This window comes from Mandrillus leucophaeus, unplaced genomic scaffold (assembly GCF_000951045.1).
Source record: "Mandrillus leucophaeus isolate KB7577 unplaced genomic scaffold, Mleu.le_1.0 Scaffold103, whole genome shotgun sequence".
NCBI lineage: Eukaryota > Metazoa > Chordata > Mammalia > Primates > Cercopithecidae > Mandrillus > Mandrillus leucophaeus.
In genome coordinates this window covers 6,242,574-6,262,849 of record NW_012098432.1, presented here as the reverse complement: position 1 = coordinate 6,262,849, position 20,276 = coordinate 6,242,574, and the positions used below count along the sequence as shown (strand labels likewise).

At 37.3% G+C, this 20,276-nt stretch overlaps 1 protein-coding gene across 1 annotated transcript in view; it reads right to left on the bottom strand.

The window, feature by feature from the left end:
* The window catches only part of ST6GALNAC3 (ST6 (alpha-N-acetyl-neuraminyl-2,3-beta-galactosyl-1,3)-N-acetylgalactosaminide alpha-2,6-sialyltransferase 3), a 343,179-nt gene that overhangs the window by 204,643 nt on the left and 118,260 nt on the right, over positions 1-20,276 (bottom strand). Inside the window, exon 4 of the mRNA XM_011977990.1 lies at positions 15,984-16,393. Coding sequence (XP_011833380.1) covers positions 15,984-16,393 — 410 coding nt within the window. The remainder of the gene's footprint in view (positions 1-15,983; positions 16,394-20,276) is intronic.

Here is a 20,276-nt window from a genome sequence, read left to right as displayed (position 1 = left end):
TTTTTTCCTTCATTTCAACTTTGGTGAATCTGACAATGATGTGTCTTGGAGTTGCTCTTCTCGAGGAGTATCTTTGTGGCGTTCTCTGTATTTCCTGGATTTGAATGTTGGCCTGCCTTACTAGGTTGGGGAAGTTCTCCTGGATGATATCCTGCAGAGTGTTTTCCAAATTGGTTCCATTTTCTCCGTCACTTTCAGGCACCCCAATCAGACGTAGATTTGGTCTTTTCACATAATCCCATATTTCTTGGAGGCTTTGTTCATTTCTTTTTACTCTTTTTTCTCTATACTTCTCTTCTCGCTTCATTTCATTCATTTGATCTTCAATCACTGTTACTCTTTCTTCCAGTTGATTGAGTTGGTTACTGAAGCTTGTGCATTTGTCGTGTAGTTCTCATGTCATGGTTTTCATCTCTATCAGTTCTTTTAAAGTCTTCTCTGCATTGATTATTCTAGTTATCCATTCATCCATTCTTTTTTCAAGGTTTTTAGTTTATTTGCGCTGGTTACATAGTTCCTCCTTTAACTCTGAGAAGTCTGATTGCCCAAAGCCTTCTTTTCTCAACTCGTTAAAGTCATTCTCCATTCAGCTTTGTTCTGTTGCTGGTAATGAGCTGCGTTCCTTTGGAGGGGGAGATGCGGTCTGATTTTTTGAATTTCCAGCTTTTCTGCACTGCTTTTTCCCCATCTTTGTGGTTTTACGTGCCTTTGGTCTTCGATGATGGTGATGTACTGATGGGGTTTTGGTGTAGGTGTCCTTCCTGTTTGTTAGTTTTCCTTCTAACAGTCAAGACCCTCAGCTGTAGGTTTGTTGGAGTTTGCTTGAGGTCCACTCCAGACCCTGTTTGCTTGGGTATCAGCTGTGGAGGCTGCAGAAGATAGAATATTGTTGAACAGCGAGTGTTGCTGTCTGATTCTTGCTCTGGAAGCTTAGACTCAGGGGTGTACCCAGCGGTGTGAGGTGTGAGGTGTTGGTCTGCACCTAGTGGGGGATGTCTTCCAGTTAGGCTACTCAGGGGTCAGGGACCCACTTGAGCAGGCAGTCTGTCTGTTCTCAGATCTCAATCTCCGTGTTGGGAGAACCACTGCTCTCTTCAAAGCTGTCAGACAGAGACTTTTACATCTGCAGAGGTTTCTGCTGCTTTTTGTTTAGCTATGCCCTGTCCCCAGAGGTGGAGTCTACAGATGCAGGCAGGCCTTCTAGAGCGGTGGTGGGCTCCACCCAATTGGAGTTTCCAGGTGGCTTTGTTTGCCTACTTAAGCCTCAGCAATGGGGGGCACCCCTCCCCCAGCCTCGCTGTCACCTTGCAGTTAGATCTCAGACTGCTGTGCTAGCAATGAAGGAGGCTCTGTGGGCATGGGACCCTCCAGGCCAGGTGTGGGATATAATCTCCTGGTGTGCCGTTTGCTAAGACCCCTGGGAAAGCGCTGTATTAGGGTGGGAGTTACCAGATTTTCCAGGTGTTGTGTGTCTCCATTTCCCTTGGCTAGGAAAAGGAATTCCCTTCCCCCTTGCACTTCCCAGGTGAGGTGATGCCTCGCCTGCTTCAGCTCTCGCTGGTTGGGCTGCACCCGTGGACCAGCATGGACTGTTGGACACGCCTCAGTGAGAGGAACTGGGTACCTCAGTTGAAAATGCAGAAATTACCCATCTTCTGTGTTGCTCACACTGGGAGCTGGAGGCTGGAGCTGTTCCTATTCAACCATCTTGGGTGCCCCTACCTCAGGCTCCTTCATCATTATTTTAGAGTGATATGTGTGTGTGTGTGTGTGTGTGTGTGTGTATATATATATCTGTAAAACAGCTGCAGGCAGGTCTTTCAGGCAGTATTCTAGAAGAAGGCATTGCTATCACAGGAGATGACATTTCCATACACATTATTGTCTCTGAAGATTTCCAGCAGGACAAGATATGAAGGTGGAAGACAGTGATAATGGTGATGCTGACCCTGTGTAAGCCTAGGATAAAGAACTAACAATACCCGACAGCCTCATGTTACCCACTCAACAACTGGGTAGTGTCACCTATGTGTGTCAGATGCTATTTGAGGGGGCAGAGAGGTAAACAACCAGTTACGCCCTCATGGTGCTTACAGTCTAATAACGAAGACAGACAATAGTAAACACATATCAGGCCATAACAAGTAACATAAAGGAAAATAGAGTTTGAGAAGCAGAAAAGGGATAGTTGGGGGTGGGAGAGTGTTGTCAAAAAAGGGCTCTCTTATAAGGTGACATTTGAATCAAGACCTAAAGAAAATAGGGCAAAAGTCATGTAGATTTCTGGAGGGACTCCAGAAATCCTGAGTTATAGAGTATATGCTTTTCCAAAGAGGAAGATGATTCATCATCTATATTATCATAAACTTTACTTAAGCTAACATATTTATGAGCTCATGTTCTGGGCAGACTCCAGGATTATAGACAAAGCACATGGTCTTGATTTCTTAACAGGGTTGTGGGGAACACAGTGAAATCTCTAGTCCATTGATTATCTGACACTGAGGTAAAGCCTGGATTTTGTCACAATACTTGTTTTTGCTGCCTCAAGAACACCTCAAGTTCACTTTCTATCCTTGTAGTCAAGATATTTTTAGTTCACTTTGCGATTTGGTCTCTCTTGGCAGGGTTTCTCAGTTACTTTCATTCTTCTCTACTGACATCTTGATGAGCATGGTTTATAAATATTAAAAATAAGGAGGTGAGACCAGATGCAAAGAACCTGCCAAAAAATGCCAGAAGTTCCGATAAGTTCCCAGTAAAATTAGAGAATGTGTTTCAGGTATCAGTGGATTCCCCACATCTAGAACAATGACACCTAGTTAGCACCCAGGGGATATGTGCTCAAGGAATGTTTGTAAAAGACTGCATTTCTGTGCTGCCTATCTCAAACCAAAATAAAAGCTCTGCCTAAATAGAAGAGCTTGGTGTGACTGTACGTGGGTGAGGGCATATGGTTGTATGTTAGTAAACAGGATGTTTTCTATCTTTTATGAGAAATGCAGCAGCTGCTAGCTATGCTCCTAATAGGGGAAGCTGCTACTTTAGAATCCTTGAAAGCCCCTATTTGCATAGGCACTATACAGAAGGCAGACATTAGAAATGAAAACAGTATCCGATCACCAAATCTCACTGGCACTGAAAAGTTCCGCCTCTAGTTTGTGATTTTTGAAATGTGGATGTGCTGACAACAAAATTAACTTCTCCAAAGAGCTGAGAACTCTCATCATCCCTCTCACTATAATTTACATGACTTGACAAAATTAAACTGTTATTTTCATCGGGGTGATCTGCAAAATCATAAAATGATGTGTATTTTTGGGAATGCCTAATTAACTCTCCTTAGTTCCACTGAGGTTTCAGCTATGAATATAAGCATTGCAAATATCATGGAGGTGTTCACATCTAGCTTTAGCAACCACAAAGAGACTCAAAGGACTCAAAAGAAAAATCTCTTTAGAAATCAGACAAGGATGAGAATTTAAATCAAATGGTGAACCTATGGGTTAAAATCAGGTATACACTGATTTGCCAAAACTTGCCTTGCATCAAATAGCAAGAAATACTTTAATAGGTGAAGCCAATATTAATAATCAAAACAGCAGAATTACAGACCTATACACAGAAGTCCATCTCTAGTGACAGTTTTAATCACAAACATTAAAATCGACCAAGCTGTTTGTCACAAAAGTTTGCTTTAACATATAATCAGCAACTGAAGCGAGAGCCACATTTCCTCAACAATTGCCAGCACCTTGTGTCATACTTATAAATAATGGGCTACTCCTATTGAGCACCATCTGCTTAATAGAGAAAAATGTTCATCTTAATTAGGAAACTCTTCTTATTATTTAATATTTATTGAACACCCACAATGTGCTTGGCAGCAAAAGCACCAGAAACACGATCTTTGCCCACCAAGAATCCACCTGCTAAGGAAATATGATGAACCAGTTATATAGTAATTTCTGGTTTTTAACACATTTTATGTATCTCTTTCCAGATGACAGAACTGCCAATGGTTCACTTTTGGAAGGGTCTTCTCGCCTAATTAAGGTGGGATGGCGAGCTGTCAGATGAGTAATGAGTGAAGTAAAGATAAAGAGAAAATAAAGAGCAAATTAATTACAATCACTATGAAGCAAAAGTGAAATTTGCTCAATGGAGTAAAATTTAATGTACTCCTAAATAAAACCAACTGTGTTTGCTATGAACTCACAGGTTAAGACTAGAAGACATATCAGAAATATAGAACATGTCATGAAAAAGTCACCTTGGAACAGCAACCATTCTTTGTTTTGCATTTACCTTCACAGCTTCTGTGCCTCCACAATGATACAGCTGATATAGTGTAGGACACTCATCTCATTACAAGGATATTAGCACCTTGGTTAGTAAAGATTTAATGGTCAAAAATCTACTATCAACTAGAAAAGTTAAGATAGATTGACAATCCTTCCCAGAAGCTCCCAACTATATCCCCTTCTCTCTCTACTACCCTCCAATCAACAAAAGTTCAAGATAATTTCATAAGTTTAATATTAAAACTGTGTAGAGAAGTATTTTAGCAGAGAACAAACAACCTATTCACATCAGAAGACTGTTACTACACGCCTGTAATAGTGCCTTTGCATGAGTTATCTAGTAATAACTTTAGTTGTCCTTTTAGTGACGATTATAAAGAAAAAGAAAATATGTTTTTGCTCCAATTGTTGAATATCTCAGATAAAACTTTTTTCCAGGTTCTAAATTTTAACCAGTTCTCTGCTCTGCATGGTTTCCATGTTTCTCTAAAGGGTTGCCCATCCATTTTGCCAGTAGAGCTTAATAAATGTTTCTGTTCTTTTTCAATGCTTTTCATTAAATCATATGCTTCCTTCATTCCACCTTCTTCATAAAAAAGCATACAATAAATGAAAAAGAATGCTTGACTTTGGTCGTAATATTCCTTTCTTTTGTCCTCAGGTTTCACCGTTTCTCATAAATCAGCAATGCCAATACCAGGGCTAGAAACTCCAGGGAAATGGCCCTAGTTATCCATTTCTAACCCGGTAAGTTAGAGGATTGAATGTTATTTGTGATCTTCAATTTATAGATATACTTCCTAGATAAATACTTCACCCAGATAACATAGGCAAAAAAGAAATTACATATTACTGGAGGTAATTCTGTGATGATGGCAGTTGTCACACGGTGCTAATCTGAACTACATGGCAGAAGGAAAATGACTAGCTCATACATTGTCAGGGTAATAAATACCTAATGAGCAAAATTGTAAAGCAAATAGTAGGTTGAACATACACCCAAATGTTGATTCTTGACTCAAAAGTCAGAGACCAGAATGATTTGTCTCTCTGTCTAGAATGATGGAGCATCATTCCCTTATAAGCTAATGAGCAGCACCATCTGGTATAATTACAGAGGAGCAAGATCTTAAGAAAGTGAAGAAAAAAATGACAGAGCTGCAGTAGGACTTTCACAGGAGGTTAAAAAACTCTTCACCATGAAAAATATCATAACAAAAATAACTATAGATGTTTGTGCAACAATATGCCAACAGAATAAAGATTATAGGACCAAATGTTCAAAATAATTGAATGTGACTTGATATCTTAGAATTCTCTACCATGGTGGTTCTTAAAGTGTGATCCCAGGACCAGCAGTAACAGTACCTGGAATTGCATTAGAAATGCAAACTCCTGGGCCTCAATCCCAGAACACCAACTCAGAAAGTCCAGGAATGAGCCCAGTAATCTGTGTTTTAATCAGCACCCTGTGTAATTCTCATGCAAGCTCACGTTTGAGAACTGCTGTTCTACTAATCCAAATAAGAATGAGAGATTTTTGCTGTTTCTCCCGGACACCAAAGAAATCAGAAATCAATTCTGTTTAGACAACTGGTCCACGTGCTGAAGAATAAAAATCAGTCAGACCAGTTCCTTGAGTGAAATGATGATCTCTTGGATAAGACAGCTCTAATACTAGCACCTTTTTATAAAACAACAGCAGAAAAAACAGCCTTAAACTTATAACTTAATTGCACTGTTTCTGAGTGGATGTATTTTTTTCTTTAAGCGATTAAAGACCTCCATGATAACTTTTTGCAAGTTTGCCTGAATCCTTTTTTTAATTGTTTTTCTACCTCTAGGTCGAAATTTGCTATTTATTTAGCAAATATTGAGTGTCTACTACACAACATATATTCTTCTAGGTGCTTGAGCTATATTAGTGAACAAAATAATGATCCTTGACCTTAGAGAACCTATATCCCAGTAGGAGAAATACACAGAAAACATTAAAAATTAAAATAAGTATGTACATTATATAGAATGTTAGAAGGTAATGCTATGAGAGAAAAAAGCAAAATAGAACAAGGTAAGGAAAATTGGGAATGCTGGGTATGTGAGGTAAGGATTTCAATTTTGAATGCTATCATGGTAGACTCATCAGAAGTGATTGGCAGTCACTGTAAACATGTGTTTTTATTCTAAGGAAAATGGAGGACTATTGCAGGATTTTGAGCAGGAGAGTGACATGATCTGAATATGCCAGAAATGCTTTCATTAATTTTCCTCTTAGTCTATATACAAATTTATTCTTCATTTATGCAGTTGGTTGAAAGACACCACTACCAATTTTTTCTTTTCTTTATGTTCATCATGAAGGCATTAAAAAGTAAGGCAATTTATTTTCTTTGTTACCAAAGAAGAAAATATTTTCTGGAGGGCAATTTAAAGATAAAGTTTGGTAGAGAAGCTCAGGTTGTTTTATGAGAGTTTTCAGTTCTCTTTTACTTGGGTATTTTGTTTTCTGGCTTCTGTGGTGGTGCTTATATTTGCCTCCTGAAGCCCAAGACTATAACTTTGACTTTGGGTACTAGGGTTTGCTTTCTCACGAGGCAAGTGACAGCTAACAGCATTGGGAGTGAAGCCTTGGAATTTGCTTCACAACTGAAGTGAAACTAAAATGGAAACCTGTGTTTGAAGAATGGCTCTGCCAGTTACTTATTAAAAACCCAGCGCCCAACCACAAAAATCCTAGAGAAGGTAACAGATTTGCCAGCCTTTGGGTAAAATAAAGCAAGAGGTGGTCTCTCTAAATAGAACTGTAGAAACTTTTCTATGAAAATTCAATCCTAGAACTTGCCTCTTTGGCATTGCTGTGACCCTTCTATGCTGAAAAAAAGTGTTTTGAAATTCACTAGTATTTCAACAAACGGCAAAGGGACTTTTAAGTTTAAAAAAGATATTAAGTGTTATTTCTTTTATTCATCCATTTATTTATTCATTCACCCATTAAATGTTTACTCAATACCTATTAAAGTCAAGCATTATGTCAAGGTGCTTGGAAAAACAAGGCTGGTGTTCTCTCAAATAGTTTATGTACCACTTGAAGAGATTAAACATAAATAGCAATAATCCATGGTAGAAAGTGATTATTTCTATAAAAAGGAAGTCCATAACCCTATGGTTTTCAGGGGAAGTATGAATTCTGTAGGGATATTACAAAAGGCTTCATGAAAAGGTAACATTTGACTTGTTCATAAAGTATGGCCTGCATGTGTGCGTATGGTGATGGGGGAAAGCGCAATATAGGCAGAGGGAACTAGCTCTGCCAAAACATAGAGGTAGGACTAGATAAGTAGTCATGTATGTGCGAGGTAAAGAAGACCTAAACGAGCACTGGTAGTGATAATAATAGAACAAAGAAAAGGAATTATTGCTGAAGTCAATTCAAGGACACTTGAAACATCTGTGGGCCCTTTAACCGAAAGACAGAGAGTGAAAATAATACATTCTTTTGGTACTGTATTTTATGGCAAACCACCGCTATGCTAGGTCTAAGAATAAAATGGAGATGGGCGTAGTCCTTGTCCTTAGGAAATGTGTTGTTCAGTGAAAGAAATGAACAAACATAGTTCAGATACACAAGTCTCTAGCTGAATTCTTAAGGACTTCTCTGAGCCCCATTATTAATTTGCTGAGGAAAAGGGCAGGATCACAAAGTTAGGATCCAACAGATTAGGATCCAAGCAGATTACCAAGCTATTTGGGAAAGAGATATTCTTGACTTATGTATTTATTTGGTTCAAGAAACAATGAATGTCTTTTACTTTGTTAATAGCACAACTCAAAGTGCCATCTGCGGATGAACAGGATTGGCCAGGCCTGGAAACTTGTTAGAAATGAAAATTCTCAGGCCCTGCCTCAAATCATGTGGGTCAGCAGGTGGCTTGATGTACATTAAAGTTTGAAAAGCACTGTACTGATCTAGAGGACTTACTCTTCACTAAGAAAAGGAGCTAAGGGGTTTTTCTCTGTCCGCTCGGGGCACCCCTCCCTCTGTCTCTGTATAGGGAGCTTTTTCCTTCTTTCTTGCCTATTAAACTTTCTGCTCCTTGAAACTAAAAAAAGAAAAAAGAAAAAAGAAAAAAAGAAAACAAAAAAACAAGAACAAAATAAGGCAAGAAAAAGAGCTAAGTAGAGGAGTCCACGTAGGTCAGTAATACCATATCTAATAAGAAGTCTGTTTACAGAGAAGCAAAAATTCAATTCAGCAAACATCTGTAGAGCTCTTATAACATCCCCGACACAGTGAAAGGTATTTTGAAATATTTGCCCAAGCAATTAAAAATCTAGTAGTACAGATGGGCGTAGTATAGGATGAAAATTCTCAAAACAACCAACTCTGTCTCAGGAAGAGTCAAGCATCCAAGAATAGAGAAAAAACAGAGATTGCTGCTGGCTCATATGTTTTAAAGACAAGAATGTAACTATCCCTAATTTTCTTAATTTTGAACTAAACTTGGAGAATGAGGCATAGTTCAAAAAAATATCTAAGGAGAGGAGAAATAATTGTAAGAGGGAAGTAAGTCAACTGCAGAGATAGATCCCATGATACATAAATAAATACACCCTTTAAAGCCCGTATAAAATTTAAAAGTCTGGATATATTTTAAAGAAGCTTCTCATTTAAGGCCTAGTTTTGCCTTTGAGTTTCACACCCTTTTAGGGGTTTAAAAGCCACTACATCGAGAGAACTGTTGAGCATACCTGTCTACTGGGATTTTTTTTCTATACAGTATAATTTGTCTGAGCATCTGGCCTTCTGTCAAGACACCCTCTGGCCCAGAGAACTTTATTTCACTCAGTAGATTGCTTGCAAGTCTTGATTTCCACAACCACGGATGTTCTGCACAGCTTTTTGCTTTAAAACATGATCACTGAACTTGAGATGTTGTTCCTGTTTTAATCCTAAATTGTCTTGTCAAATATATCAGAGTTTCATCCAGTGTATTCGTATATGTGTGTGAGTGTGCACACATGGGTGTTTTTAAACACATGAAAGGTTTGTACTGATATCTTTATAAATTACAAATGCCCCCCTACCTCCCATTATTAAAATAGATCGTTCCTTTTTTTTTTGAATTTTTAATTTCCAGCACACATGTATTACAGAGGAGGCCTAATGTAGGTCACTGAATGCCATCATAAATAACGGTAAAAGGGAAATTCCCCTGTTTCATAATGCTTGTTAGCATGAAAACACAACCCTGGATGCAGTATTACGCTTTTTTACTAAGGAGTCCTACGGGTCTGCCCATGATTGCTGCATGAACTTTTTGTTTCTGCCAAATTCACCAGCTGGGGTGGGGACATTAATTCATTTTAACAAAGGTTTGTCAGCGTTGCTCCCAAAAAAGGTGCTGAGATAATTATATTTGCAAAGACCATCTTCAAAATAAAAAACAAACAAACAAACAAAAAAGAAAATACTGTTTTTAATAGTGTTTTTCAAATAAGATTGTTATACTTTGCCTATGTTCTCTTGGTCAAAGTTTTCCTGGGGTTAGCAGGTATGTATTCTGAGTTAGGAACAACCAGACATCTTTGTTTGTGGAATCTAGGTATGGCATTTATTTGGGCAAACTATGCACATTTCTGTACCCCATGGCTGACTCTAAGATAAAGCTAGCATAGTTGTTTTATTTTGGTTTTGGTTTTTGCCCTCCACGTTCCTGCTACACTGTGTGTGTGAAGGCAGCTTCCTTTTGTGTTGACAGAGGGACCTACAAGAGGATTTCCAAATTTTCAAGGAAGAAGACTTGAAACACCTTTCCACTCTAGATATTACTAAAGGTTTGCAAACCTGAGGGATGAGAGCCAATTTCATCTCTATACTTGACCACACAATGACACAAGAAACTTTCAAAATGGCCAAACTGAAATAGCAAAACCTGGGCTGCCCTTAAAACCCTTGCTAGCTTATAAAACTGTCACCCCCAAAGATAGCGAGGAATGACACATCGCTGATTTCTTTTTCCCTCCTTAAGGTTGAATGGATGGAGCAGGCTGGCAAAGATGAGCCAGTTAGAGATCTTGATACTGTATTTACAAATCAGTGTCCCATTTTGTGTTTTTAGAAATTGATTTTGTGCATTCTGTTTCCTAAACAGTCTTTAAAAATGACTCCCTTTCTTTTCATCCTCTTCACCTGAGGCAGGAACATCTTGAAACATTGATTCTATTTGCTGCTAGCTTTCATTAATTTCATCCATCCCTGAAGGTGGAGCCACATTGGCACCAGCTAATTAAGACCTATTTAGGGCAGCTCAGAATCCTGTATCAGCCCAGAATTAGCTTTGCTCTTTTAATGGGGACTATCGCTTTCTCAATTATTACTTAATTAAATAATGTGCCTATATTTGCAAGCATATTTCTAAAGTGAAATCCAAGCTGCCATTGCCCACCTACCCACAGGAAAGCAAAATAGCTCACATTGGCTCTCAACTGCTTCTCTAGAAAGTTAACATTCCTTCTGCATATGTGTGTGCCAGGAACATGATCACATTCTTCAATGTTAAGTGTGGCACAATGTGCCGCTGTCAGCCCTACAGCATTTCTATAATATTTCAGTCTTAAGATGTATTAATGCAAATGTGTAAATGTCAATAGGCTAGTATTATTTATGCATACCAATCATCCAAGGGGAAGAGGTATTTTGGTCCAGATTGTTTTGAATATAAAACCATTAATTTCAAAGATTTCTGGAAGAAATGAAAGTTCTGTAGAATTCACAATACTTGTTTTCCAGAAGTATATTTGGTAGGTGACAATCTAAAAGTGACCACTAACTAATGAACCTAGAATTAAAAAAGAAAAAATAAAGAAAAAGAAAAAAAAAACTGGGTCCCAGAAGATATAGACAGAAAGGGAAAGCAGCCTTCTCTTTCTGCTCTCTTAGCCTTTCCCACAAGGTCACCCTCTCTAATTGACAAGCCAAATAATTTTAGACAGTAACTAAAAAAAAGGCAAATTAAATTCCATTTGCTTCAAAAAAGATATTCCAATATGCTTGTGAGTTGGCCTAAACTTATTCTAAGACATTTGAATGATATACATATTTCTTCTACTGCTTCATGTTTCCTCAATGAGGAATTCCTTAAGACAAAAAATACAATGCTGGCTGGGCGTGGTGGCTCACACCTGTAATCCCAACACTTTGGAAGCCCTAGGCAGGTGGATCACGAGGTCAGGAGTTCGGGACTAGCCTGGCCAATATGGTGAAACCCCATCTCTACTAAAAATACAAAAATTAACCAGGCATGGTGGTGCATGCCTGTAGTCCCAGGTACTCAGGAGGTTGAGGCAGAGGAATCGCTTGAACCTGGGAGGCAGAGGTTGCAGTGAGCAGAGACCACACCACTGCACTCCAGCCTGGGTGACAGAGTGAGACTCCATCTCAAAATAAAAATAAAAAATAAAAAATAAAAAACTCCACAATACTTGGAAAAGTGAAAACATGCCCACCTTAAATGGAAAGACTATATATTTATTTAAAGTATTTTTACAATTTTAAGAAGCAAGCTGAGAAGCAAAGTTTTCTTTGAGGAACTCCATGTAATCATTTTCCTATCATGAATCACTTTAACTACTAGTGACATATTTTTTTAATTCTATAAATTATATATAATGATGACATTGTCTCTATGTTAAAAACTTGATAATGAAAATAAGTACTTGCTAAAAAGTTCTAATAAGTACAGGCAAATCAAACAAAATAGCTTTACAATTAAAGCAAAATTAAATGGACACCCCTTATTCTCCATTTCCTCATGCCTGCAGTGATGTATACCACTGAATTCACTCCTATTAGGAAAAAAATGTCAAAAACTTTTTTGGAGACTATAACCAACATATACTTTGTGAGCACAGATCCACACAAATGCTTGCCATTCATTCAAATGTTCTTTGATGCAAAATATCCTTAAAGTGTTTACCATAATTATATTGCTTGTTGTGCTGTTATTCTTACTCTAAGATTAGTGTATGTGTGTGTGTGCGTGTGCGTGTGTGTGTGTGTGTGTGTTGTGGAATAAAGCAGATGAATAAGTACATTGAAATCTCTGAGACCTGTGATTGTCAGCATGGTAAAAAGAAGGAACAGATGTAGAATAGAGGATGTAAACTTAAAACCTATTAGCCCTGGATTTGAATTGAAAGTTTCGGTTTGAACTCATAATGATTTTATCTTTAAACAATATACACAGTATATATTGTTTATGTGCTAGCTCTGTCTACTGTAAAGCCCAAGAAACAAAGTCCAACCCAGTAGCAATGAGCAGCCATGGTGCTAATATTATGCTCTCTTAACTACTAAAAGAAACTGACGTTCTTTGGAGAAATGTCTGAATGCAGGTCTGCCTCGGAATACGTACAACAAAAGCCTGAAACATCCCATAATACTAGGAAACAAAGAAGCTATCAAAGGCTACTAAGGGCATGTCAAAAGGACTCAAAGCCAATTTGAAGAGGTTCCCATAGGCCAAAATAGGACAATCTGAGCATAAGGGTATAATTTTAATAAATTAAAATACTTCAAGTATGTTTAAGTCTGTAAGCTAATATGTAAATATCAATAATACTGGTCACCTATAGAGAATGCGAGGAAACTAGTACATTAAAACTGGTAAAGAAAGAGGAGAAGAGTATTGGTTTCTATCTCCTAGTAACCAAATGAACAAGAGGGTAAATTACTCTTAATAAAGTATATCAGCTAATGAATAAAAAGGATATGATGAAATAGTACCATTGTGCAATCCTAATAAATTATTTAATCTGGCAAATAATCATTAATGGTATCTAACATAAAAAATAGAAAATTAGAGAGTATTTCTCCTGAGAGAAGAACCACCTAATGGTTTTGGGGGAAAAAAAAAAAAAAAAACCTGATTCCAACCAAGCCTCAATACACAAATATCAGTGTAGAAGAAAAAGAAAGAACATGGGAATGTGATTAACAAATCTAGATTGTGGAAAACTCTATACAACTAATGCCTAGGTTTCTTCAACAACAGATAGAGAAGGAGACAGAAGAGAGAAGGAGAGACAGGGAAGTAGCTATACAGGTTAGGAGAAATATAAGACACATATCAATCAATTAGTATGTATGAACCTTATGCTAATCCTAATTAAAACAAACTATGAAAAATATACCAATGAGACAATTGGGAAATTTGAAAACTAAATATATAATGATATTATGGCAGAATTGTTGATTTTTATGTAGAGGAATGGTATTGTATTAATTTTAAGAATCTTTATCTTTTAAAGATATACACCAAAATATTTATAAATAAAATTATATGATATCTGAGATTTGTTTCAACATAATCTTTGGTGAGAGAGAAAGTGTGTAGGGGTATAGATGAAACCATACTGGTCATGGATTTATAATTATTCAAGCTAAGTGGTGGTTATGCAGAGGCTCATTATACCACTAGGGTCTCTACTTTATAAGTTTGACATTTTCCTTCATGAAAAGTTGAATAATATATTCTAGTTTGAAATTTGACAATGAATATCAGATTGCCATGGGAAATTCTTAGACAAGAAAAGTCTTTAACATAGGTGTCATTAGGATATAGACTGGGAACAGCAGCTTCTGAGGTCATTTTGGTCAACATTTTGTCATCCAACCAGGCTCTACTTAAATCACCCGTTCTGTCCATTTCTAAAACACTAGCATAGTTGTCTTCTCTTGTCTGGTTGGAGTACTCAGTGAAGTAACCAGACAGAAATAGACTCAGTGAGAAACATAAGAATGCACCATAAACTGAAACCATATTCTTCAACTCTCATTTTGGTAACTCTACCAATCGAATGACACCCAGCAAATTAACTTTATCAACTGAGTAAAATTACCAGTAATTTTCCTACTATACAGCTTTTTTCATCATGGCCAGTAAGAAAATGATCTCCCAAAGCTATTCTCTCCCAGTTCTTTTACAATTTACAAATATTGATGGTGTTGTCTCCATGAAAGCTCATGACAAAAGTCAATGTGAAATAAACACATAAAAACATGAACCAACAGTATGCAAAGCTCTTCTCTGACACCCCTCCCCCCGCCGCCAAATGACTCTAGGGCTTATAGTTATGTCTAGGTGATATCTTGAGGGTTAACTCTAACGAAAAGCCAAATACATCTCATTAATTGCAATGCTCTGGGCTGATGAGAGACAAGAAATTTCCAAAGCCCTTTGTGAATAGGCTTCATATTTATATAGAATAGTGTGACATATGACCATATTTCTTTGAAGTGCCATACCTATTCCTTTCATCTCTACTGCCTGTCATTTTGGACAGTTTATGCTACATTGACTCAAATCTCACCTTTGGGATTCTTCTTACTAAGTCATATAGTCGGAGGAAGTAGTATTTCATGGCTATTTCTGTCTTGTTTTTCATATGAAGCTGTGTATTTTTGGCGCTCAGAAGTACAAAATGTTAAATTCAGATCAACCCACATTACCAAAGGAGAGTTGATTCACCTAAGATTTTTAAATAATCATCAGCATTCAAATGACATCCAGAGATATCAGAAACTGCACCCCCCTAAGCACATATCTCAATACAGTTAAAAGCTTAGATTTGATAATATTGTATAGTGAAATACATATACTTTGAATAAATTGGAATGCTAATATTGGAACTATAGCAGATGCTCAATTTAACCATGATATTGCACAAATAAGCAAAATTCACAGATAATTTAAAACTTTAGCTATTGGTTTCAATATCTTCCTTTAGCAGTTCTTTATTAGTGCTAGATATAAGAACCAAGATTGATTTGTAATTCCTGTTTTCTCTATTTTATAGTTATCTTTCTAAAAAGGAAGAAAAAATGGCACACAATCCAATTACAGGAGAGATGAGGGAGCTGGAAATGGAGCAAACAGAGGACATAGGACAAGGAAGGGGAGGGGAAAGAATGAAGCAATCAGGCTTCAAGGGAACAAAGTGGGAAGTGTAGTTTACAGAATGCTACACAAAAAATATGGATGTAATAAAAAATGCAAATTGGTTTTTGGATAATTGAATGAATGGTATTTATAACTCATTTATTTCAAAGAATTCCACTGCTAATGATTTTAAGTGACATATAATTTCAATATGGTATTCTGCTAAACAAGTCAGACACCAAGTTATGATGTTCAGGATCACAGTGCCTATTTGCATGCAAAAAGCTACACGATCTTATTGGAGAATCAATAGCCTGTTCTGTTTGTGGTCTCAGGTAAAATTTTGGCAAAATTCCCAGAGGAGTTTAGACTAATGCATAATCCTAAAGTTCCTTACCATTACTAGGTTTTGAAACAGAAATGTTTAGGCTTCCTCTTTCAGCTGAAATCCAACTTAATCAATAGGAAATGGAACAAAATAAGAAAAAATCAAAAGATACCTCGGGGAAGTATCCAATATTTCTTGGAGACTCAAACCAATCAGAATGGAAAGAACAGGAGGTAGCATAGGTGGAATACATGAGACCTCAGGCTGGCTTATCAAGTAATCATAATAGTCAGAACATATAACAATCGGCTTAAAAAATAACTGTTTATTTTACATCTTGCAAAAGGAATCAGCAAAGATAAACCATAAAAGATAATAAAAGACAAAAAAGCTGCTTCAGAGAAGACTCACCTGTCTTTTCCAGTTTCCTTCTTAAAAACTCCATCACAGTAACTCATGCGCTTCTCTGTGGTCACATATATTTGAGCATTCGGATAGATATCAACTGTCTTTTTCAACATGTTGTAAACGATGCCATTGCCATCTTTCCTCATATTGCGGAAAGGGCCCCAAATAACATAAATAGTAGCATTCGCTTCCTTGAAAAAATAATCAGGGTTTTTTAGCAAAAGAGGAACGCTGGTATGGGACACAACTCGAATCATGGTCATGTGGCCAACATCTTCTTCATACCCCTTGGTGGGGGCATTGTTCATTCTCCAAATGCAGGAGGATCGATCTATCTCATTTCCTACCTTCTGGCCAACCATCTGACCTGAGTTTGACACTATGGCACAAAGGTCACAGTCCAGTTGCAAAGGCTGAAAAATAGAGAAAGAAGGTATGTAAATTAATAAATTCCACTTAGTGAAACAAGTTCCTCTGGGAAAACAAAAGTTCAGATATTGTATAATTACCAAATATGGATGTATCTCTGAAGTGCCTACAAATACCAAACCTACAGTCTCTGCCACAGATTATCCAGTTAACAGCATGCTTCCATTCAAAAAGAAAACGTATACTGTCAAAAAATAATTTTAATTCCTATAATCCCCATGGGCTGATTTAAAATTATAGGCAAAAATAGTTATTTGTTTTCCACTCTAAATGATAAATATTTTTATTCAGAACTGCAATTTCAGGTGAAATAAGAAAATATGAAAAGATTTGATCTTTGTAATAAGGTTGGTGGCTATAAAAGAAATGCAAAAGAAACATATCCAGGGATCAATTATGTATTTTGCTTGTATGCATGAATGGTTATGAACAGTTAATAAAAATATGAAGAGTTCAGCAAACAATGAGGTTACAAAAGAGATTTTTGGAACCAGTAACTACTTAAGATAAGTCCCAGGCTAGCAGAAATATTACAGAGACCCTTTAGAGATTCCCTCAAGTCATCATGTTAATTGACTTGCGTGTTTATGTTTATCCTAGATGGATAAGGAAAGGCTTCCTTTTAGATGGGAAGGTATATACAAAGGCAGTCTCTAGAGCTAGTCTAAGTCCCTTTCTCCCTTTTTATTTAACCACGGAGATAACAGAGACTCGTAGAAGTTAAGCATCAGCTTTCAGGACTTGGAGATGATAAAACTGCAGTGTTAGATTCAAATCTAGATCCTCTAACTCTAAGCCCACTGCCCTTTCCATTATTGCTTGCTTTCAGTTGTCCTAAAACAACCAAATAAATTGCTTTTGCTGCTTCTTTCCCACATAGTCACCCTTTCTTTTAAAACAGTAATAAAGAAGCAATGTGCTTTGTTGATATACATCTTTCTCATCACCCTTCTATGAGATTCCACATTTTGTATCTGACATTCGATCTTGAATTTTTATTGTGCCTGTTGGTGAGTAGCCTCTCTCAACTGGGTACTGTCCTTGTTTTATGTATTGTGTTGGATTATGTATGTCCACTAGACAGTAAACTATGTCAGAACAATGTCTATCTTCTTCATTTTAACCTCATTCCCCCATTAGTCCCTGAAATACATTAAAGGCTCAATTGGTTAAGTTAGGAAGTGAAAGCAATTGAATTAAAATAATTACATTGAGAGATAAGCTACTGCATAAAAATCAACCAGTTAGTCATCATACAGCTGTAACATCATTGTTCCTATCCATGGTAGGCACTCACAGCAGTCACAGAGCACCTACGATGTTTCAGGTACAGTTCCAGGGGTTAGAGTTCAGCAGTGAAAACTGTAAACAAAAATTCCTGTTCTCATAGAGCTTATATTCAAGTTGGGCACAGGAGAAAAGCAATAAATAAACTATCATACCATGTAATATGTTAAATTTGGCTAAGTACTAAATAGAGAAAATTAAAGCAGGAAAGGAGGTTAGGAGGTATGTGTGTGCAAGTGTGTGTGTGTGTGTGTGTGTGTGTGACAGAGAGAGAGAGAGAGAGAGAGAGAGAGAGTTGGTGGAGTAATCAGAAAAAGACCTTGCTGAGAAAATAATATTTGAGGAAAGACTTGAATGAAGTGAAAGAGTTGGTCATGAGCATATTTAGGAAAAAAGCATTCCTGCAGAGAAAATGCAAAAACCAATGCAAATACCCTGAGGTAGGAAAGGAATAATAGGAAGAGCAATGTAGCCTGGCAGAGCCAGTGGGGAGAGCCAAGTAGGTACTGAGGCCAGACAGATAGCAGGTTAGAAATCACTTAGGGCCTTTCACTTTGTATGAGATGAAGTGCCATTGAAGGGCTCTGGACAGAGGAATGGCCGAACTGAGTTGCAACAGCTTTGGCAGCTGTGTGGAAAGTTGATAAAAAGGAGGCCAGGGTGGAAGCGGGGGATTAGGCTGCTGCTACAATCCCAGCAAGAGAGGATAGTGATGTGGGCCACACTGAGTAGCAAAGGAGATGGAGAGAAGCTGCTTATGTTCTGGAAATATTCTGAAGGTACAGCCTATTGAATTGACCATAGATTGAAGGTGGGATGTAAGAGAAAGACAGGAGTCACGGACAGTTAGCTCCAGGTTTTCAGCCTAAGCAACTGGAAGGCTGAAATTTCCTTCAACTGAGAAGGAAAGAAGCCTTTAGGAGAGCAGGATCTGGGAGGAAGATCAGGAGCTCATTTTCAGACCATTTAGATTTGAGGTGCCTGAACAAGACTCTTAAGTCAAATGTTATAACAAGCTACTCAAACTGCTTCAAGAACTTTTTCCCCCTAATTAGTAAAGTAATATGGGAAACTCAAAACACTAAAAAAAAAAAAGGATAAAATGATAAAAAAAAAAAACTTTCCATATTCTCATCATTCAGTAACACTACACCTATTTTTGTCATTTTTTTCCTTTCTACAGATATTATTTTAGACAGGTTGAGAAATGCCCTTTATATAATTTGGCCACTTTGGTTTCTTACTTAATGAGAAACCATTAATCGAAAATCATCAACCTTTCCCATGTCAGCCCTTAGAGATAGTTTTAATGCCTGCTCAAGATTCCATTATATGGATATACCATATGTACCAATTTGTCTACTGCTGGGCATTTAGCTATTATCTGTTTTTTTCTACTATAAAAAAGTGCTTTGATAAACATCCTTGTGCTTCCTCCTGCATTTTGGATGCTAACAGTTATTACATTAACTTAAATTAGTTTCTTTTATTTCATTTTTATTTGTACTCCTATAAAATGTGCTAGACTGACAAAGGCATCTGTTTATTTGAAATGTCAAAGATAAAACTTTTGAAAAAAACTTGACTTGCAGAATGCACAAAGGCCCATGTATGAGTTGTCTTAAAACTCTGCTATTAAAAGGACTATTTATCACCCCTGTCACAGTAAGGTTTCTCAACTAATATGAGTAGCAGGTGGTCCAGGCATCAGATGAGAATAAGTCCATACAAAGTGAGTGAGTGTATTGGGACACTTGGAAAAGAGAGTTTTATAGATTAGTGCCATAGCGAAGACTTCACCAATGACCAAAATGGAGGCACAAGGAGGTGTGCTTTGGGGTCAGGCATTGATGTAAGACCCTTCCTCATCCTCTTAGGAGCCTACGTTCTTTTACACAATAGAGAAGAACATAATATTCTTCTTGCCAGACGGTTTGCAGCAGAGCCTGACATCCACTACTCTTAGCTGAGTCCTCCAATTCACTTAGAGTCATGCACATCAATGCCTGATTTAAATTGTGTGTGTCATATGGCATACTCCAACTTATCACCAAGATGCATATGGTGCGGGGGGTTACATTCCATTTACTATTCTAAGTTGCTTCATTGTATAATAAAAGCATGGTTGGGGTACAGCCTCCACGAATTTAAACAATCAAAAAGAAGAAAAAGAAAAAGCCTTGGATATGTTCGAATCTATAAAATGCAGTAAATTACACTGAATTTCCTATTCATTATAATGAATTTGCCAGTTTTGCTGTAACAAGGCTTAATTTAACTAATAAGAATCAGCATACTGGTCTCACTTGACAATTGTAACCTCTAAAAGTGATCAATTAAGACATCACAATCTGTTTCATGACAACATATTGGGATGCCACAGCTGTGCAGATTATGAGGTCAGCAGCTAACTAACAACTTGAGGGCAAACATTGGGAACAACAGCCTTTTGTTTATGTGACAAATATGTCGTTGGGCAGAATATTATGAATGCAACGGTTTTGAGGGTAGATGGTGATCTATAAACTTGCCACTTTGTTTTTTTGTGTAACTATTCACTTGACCCTACTGTCACCATGG